Source organism: Musca vetustissima, unplaced genomic scaffold, assembly GCF_032173495.1.
Source record: "Musca vetustissima isolate MV318-11 ecotype Yass unplaced genomic scaffold, APGP_CSIRO_Mvet_v1 utg71220, whole genome shotgun sequence".
NCBI lineage: Eukaryota > Metazoa > Arthropoda > Insecta > Diptera > Muscidae > Musca > Musca vetustissima.
This window is the reverse complement of record NW_026881524.1, coordinates 1-5490: the sequence shown is the minus strand read 5'-3', so window position 1 is coordinate 5490 and position 5490 is coordinate 1. Positions and strand designations below refer to the sequence as shown.

Genomic DNA, 5490 nt, shown 5'->3' with positions numbered 1-5490 from the left:
CCACATTGGCGGCTGGGGACACTCGCCAGGGGGTGGGGGTGGTGGTACTGTTGTTGCCATTTATTTTCCACTTGGTGTCACATTCACTGACACATTAAATACTTTCGAATTATTCTATATGAGAGCCGAGAAAAAAAAGAAAAGTGTGCACGGCTACATGCGTCTGTGTGTGAAGGCTATATCCTTGTCATGTACATACATGTGGGTGTGTGTGTGAGTGTGCATGTGACACCAACCGGCATTTACGTTAAATGTTGCCGTTTGAAACATATTAACAATGTTCGTGATGTTGTTGTTGTTGCTGTTGTTTACTAAAGCTTAACTCTTTGTTAATGTGCACAGGCGGTTGTGGAGGTTGGTAGGGTGGGTAGGCCGGGTAGGCTAATGTTTTGTTTATATTTTATTATTATGATTATTTTAAACATAGACTTATGTTACCGACACACATGACATGTACAGTTTGTTTGTTTGCTACTTGTTTTCACTTTTTTCGTCGTTGCTGTTGTTTTTGTTGTGTTAAAAAGTCTTTTTGTCTGCAAATAATTGTTTCAGAGTATTTGTGTGTGTGTGTGTGTGTGAATGAGTCACTGAAATTTATTTTTTTTAGTATATAAAAATCATAAACAGCCTTGACATTGTCATTGCAGCTAATGTCCTTTGTCTTTGTGCAGCAATGTGTATGATATATATGAACGTGTGAATGAAATAAATGCGAAATGTGGATATGATTAAAAAGGTATTTTAATTTTCCTAGAGGTGGTGAAATATAAATTGTCTATGGGCGGGGTAAATGTCATTGAAAGAGACTTGACCAACAGAGTTATGGAGAGAGACGGGTATAAGGAAGCAATTGTACAAAATTCGCACATATAGATATTTTAAAAATATTTTGTAAAGACTATTCTCAGGATTAAATATGTATAAAGATTGAAGTGAAATTTTTAATAATATTTTCTGAAGGTATACCTATATTTAAAGACCTATCCAGAGGCGTGGATTTTTAAGAATTATGATTAAAGGCCTACTCACAGGCGTGGATTTTTAAAAAGTATTTTTGAAGAAGTATTTGGGTGGCGTAGGGGATGATAGATACCAAGCAACGACTCTGATTGGTTTTAACATAACAGTATATCTATGGTGGAGGGTATCCAAAGTTCGGCCGAACTTAAAGCTTTTTCACTTGTTTAAAGATTAATTTTTGATGCCTTCAACAAGGCATAGATTTTTCAAAAAAATATTTGTTGGTGCCTTCAAAATCTAAATCATCTAAAAAGCTACACTCCAATTAAAGTTAAATATCGTATCATCGTATGGGTGGCGTAGGGGATGATAGATACCAAGCAACGGCTCTAATTGGCTTTAACATGGCAAAGTCCAGGCTTATCTTGGTCCCTCTTTCATCTCAATTGTGGACACTGGCCCCCCTGTGGTGCCACCTGGGGAGCTATTTTTATCACCCGATGAAATAGTGAGCTAATATGTCCCGCGAATTCACTCATAAGAACTATAAAAAATGGGTTGCGGCGTCGGGTTAGTTTCCCACTCTCGGAAAACCCAACCTACTATGAAAAAGCACAGAAAAAGAAAGCCAAACCCCCCTAATGTTGACGACCCCCGCAAACGTATAAAGGGCCACGATCGAAGCTAATCTGCATTTGGGATGTGCGCACGTTGTACAGAACAGGCGCAGTGTTCGCTTTGGCGGATGTACTCAAGAAGTACAAAGCCGATATTATTGCCTTACAGGAAATGCGATAGAAAGGGGCTGGCGTAAGTAAATCAGATGATTACGCCCTGTATTATAGCTGCCATGGAACAAAACGTGAATTTGGCTGCGGATTTATGGTTAACAGGAAAATAAAAAACCTCGTCTCCAAATTCATTCTAGTAGATGAGCAAATTGCTATAATTGCAAAGTGTTTCTACATCAGTCACATTTGCGCCCATGCTCGGGCAGAAGATAAAGATGAACAGACCAAAGACATATTTTACGAGCGCCTAGAAACAGTATATGAAACATGACATTAAAATTCTGCTAGGAGATTTTAATGCAAAAATCGGAAGGGAAAATATCTTTGGCCCCACCGTCGGAAAATTCAGCCTTCATGAAGAAACATCCGACAACGGCATGAGGTTGATTGACTTCGCTGCAGCAAAAAACATGGTAGTTAGAAGCACCAGATTAAAGCATCTCTATATACACAAGGCCACCTGGATCTCTCCTGATCAAGCAATGAGAAATCAAATTGATCATGGGGTAATAGACGGAAGGCATTTATCCAGTGTTTTAGACGTCCGATCGATCCGAGGAGCGAATATCGATTTGGACCATTACATTGTGGCAGCCAAGGTACGAACCCGTTTTAATGTAGCAGCAAAGGTGCGATCTAACACAACACGGAAACTTGTCGTCGAAAAGCTGCAAACATAAACGGTTGCCGAGGTCTACGCCGCTCAACTTACCCACCTGCTTGAAGAAAGCACTTCTTGTCCCGATAATAGTATAGATGCACAATGGCAAAGAATTGCCCACGCCCTACAAACTGTAGCAAATACAACACTTGGGTACCAAAAATCACCACCAAAAAACCCATGCCAAAGTGGGTCTGGCAATAAACGGCGAGAATACCAAGATCATGGTATCAACGCGCAAGACGTCCAGTAGACTCGGATCAACTGTGGAACTTGAGAGCTACAGCTTCGAGGTAGTTAAAGATTTTATATACCTTGGTACCGCCATAAATAAAACGAATGACATCAGTTTTGAAATTCGGAGAACGATTGTGATGGCCAACGGATGCTACTATGGTCTAAGTAAGCAGTTTAGAAACAAGGCCACCTCCCTCCAGACCAAACTGACACTTTACAAGACGCTGATACTACCCGTGCTATTATATGGATCAGAAGCATGGGTACTTGCGCAAGCAGATGAGGCAGCTCTTGGGGTGTTTGGAAGAAAAATTCTCCGAAAGATCTACGGGCCGATCTGCGCACACAGTGAATATCGGCGTCGAATGAACCACGAGCTTTACAATTTATACGCGGACATCGACATAGTCAGTCGTATTGAGCTGCAGCGACTACGGTGGCTAGGCCATGTTGTGCGAATGAATGAGAATGTCCCAGCTCAGAAGGTATATAAAAGCGAGCCTACTAATGGTTCTCGTAGAAGGGGAAGGCCGTGAATTAGATAGAAAGACCAAGTAGGAAAGAACATCTTGGAACGTGGTCTTCCAAATTGGTGGATTTGCGCACAACACCGACGCGCTTGGAAATCTTTTTTAAGCTCGGCTTATGGAACAACCGTTCTGTAATCAAGCCAGCTAAGAAAGTAACTATTTTTGAAGACCCTACCACAAAATATTGATAATGAGTGCTTACATTTTAGGGTAACAAATAAACCAACAACTTTATTTTCAGTTTCAGTTTTTTTCTATCCGCTATTGGGACTCGAATATCATGAAATTTTACATGAGGAAGCAGATTTCGCCAAAGAATAAGCATGGTACCTTTCATGATTTGGATTTGGAATTATTTCCCAGATTTGGAATAAAGATCCATAGGATATTTTATGTCAGTGTTAGTTGTGTAGGGTATCATATGGTCCGCCCCATCCGACTGAGTTGCGTATAAAAATATATTAAAATGACATCAAGTATACGCAATTTCGTACTTTTGAATTAATAAAAATTATACGCACCGTAGTTCAAAATACCAAGTATTGGATAAAATGGACCATTGACTTCGGAATTCTTAATCTAACACGATGTTTTTACGTTCTCTAAAGAAAAACAGTTCGAAGCTCAAACTTTCCAGTGTTTAAAAATTAAAAAATTCCTCGCTCAGTGGTAAATTTTATTCTTACATTTTGTTAAAAATAGTAACACATTCTTTTTTTTCAAGGTCCCATTTTTTCTTGTTTTTGTTTTTTTTTTTAATGAATGAAATCCTTATGAAAATTTCCCCAATCTTTATCACAGAGTTAGTATTAACATCTTCACAAGAAAACACAACGTTGTAATAAAGAAAAAAATCCTTACGACAATTAGCTTCATCCGATTTATCGCGACAATCCGGACTACCATCGCACCACCAACTCTGGGGAACACATTGTTCGCCATTGCTGCAGGTGACTTCATATGGTTTGCAGAAGACCACTAATTTGGGAGCAAAATATTAAAAAATAATAATTACAAATAAAATAAATAAATAAAATAAAAATATAAACAAATCACAAAAATAAAAAATTTCGAACACATAACATAGACCAAGGTTGTATGTGTTGGTGTAAATAAAAAAAATATGTAAGAAAATTCGATTCCCAAAACTTGATTACTTACTGCACAATGATGAAAATTCATCGGAGCCATCGGCACAATCCTTTTCATTGTCACAGCGCCATCTGTTGGGTATGCATTTGCCATTGCCGCAACGGAATTGTTCAATGCCACAAGTGGAGCCTGTAAAGAAGAGAGAGGGAGAGAGAAAAGAGAGGGAATGAGTTTGTGTGCGTTGTATAATAGAGGAAATATAAAATTAATAATAAAATTCCTTAAAAAAATAAAAAAAATTGTTACAACTTAATTATGCAAAATGGAGCAGCAAACAACAAACAAACGCTCGAACAGAGGGTCTGTGTGGAATATTTGTGTCTAGTTGTTTGTCTATATGTCTGTCCGCCTGTCTTTCTCTTTTTGGATTTAGTTAGTTTGTTTGCCATTAAAAATTGTTGTCTATGGCCCAGACCTTATGTTTATGTGCGGGTATGTTTTTCAAATTTTATTTTTTTATATTATTTTAAGTATCGTTTTTGGCAGTAGCTTGGCAATTTTGTTTTATAGTTAATTAACTTTAAGAGGCCACATAATGACCCTACCGGCAACACGCCACAAAAATTGTTTTAATAACAGAAACAGAGGGGGTGGTGGATTTATTTCAAGTTTGCAGAGAGAAAAAAATTATGAGAAAGAGAGGGATGGATTTTAGAGACGGTATTTAAGAGGGCTGATGGATTTACTTATATTTTTTACAACGACAAAAAACTGGAAGAGAGGGAGGGAAGGGCGGATATTTAAATCTGCAATTTCTATGTTATAAAATATTCTCCATCCCCTCTCTTCACCCTGGTTTTTAATTTTATTATTTTTTTTAATATGTTTTCCCATCGTAATTTTTATGACTCCATTTTTGTTTTATTTTTCGCTCCTTGTGGTCTACAGTTTTACTTAATTTCATTTCAAGTCTCATAAAATTTATGGCCTGTCATCTCGATGTACGGCAGATAAAACTTAAAATGTAAAATAATATTAAAAAATGTGAATTAGCCGAGGATATAGCGGCTAAAATCATCAACTCAAAAAAATGTTGAAATGCGAGATATTATCCGCAATGCATAAATGTAAGAAGGAAAAATTGCCCGGAGGATTATAACTAACGAAAATAAATGATTTGGATTATAAAACTGGAAAGACGAAATATGTCATCGGTATC

The 5490-nt window shown here is 37.6% G+C and overlaps 1 protein-coding gene across 1 annotated transcript; it reads right to left on the bottom strand.

Moving 5' to 3' along the window:
- Window positions 1-271: 271 nt before the first annotated feature.
- LOC133327459 (low-density lipoprotein receptor-like) lies at window positions 272-4460 on the bottom strand (the record flags this gene model as incomplete). The annotated part of the gene is made up of 3 exons (XM_061535979.1): window positions 272-381; window positions 4041-4157; window positions 4341-4460. Coding segments are annotated over 3 exons (347 nt in total), but the record flags the coding sequence as incomplete, so codon positions are not given.
- Between the last annotated feature and the right edge of the window lie 1030 nt (window positions 4461-5490).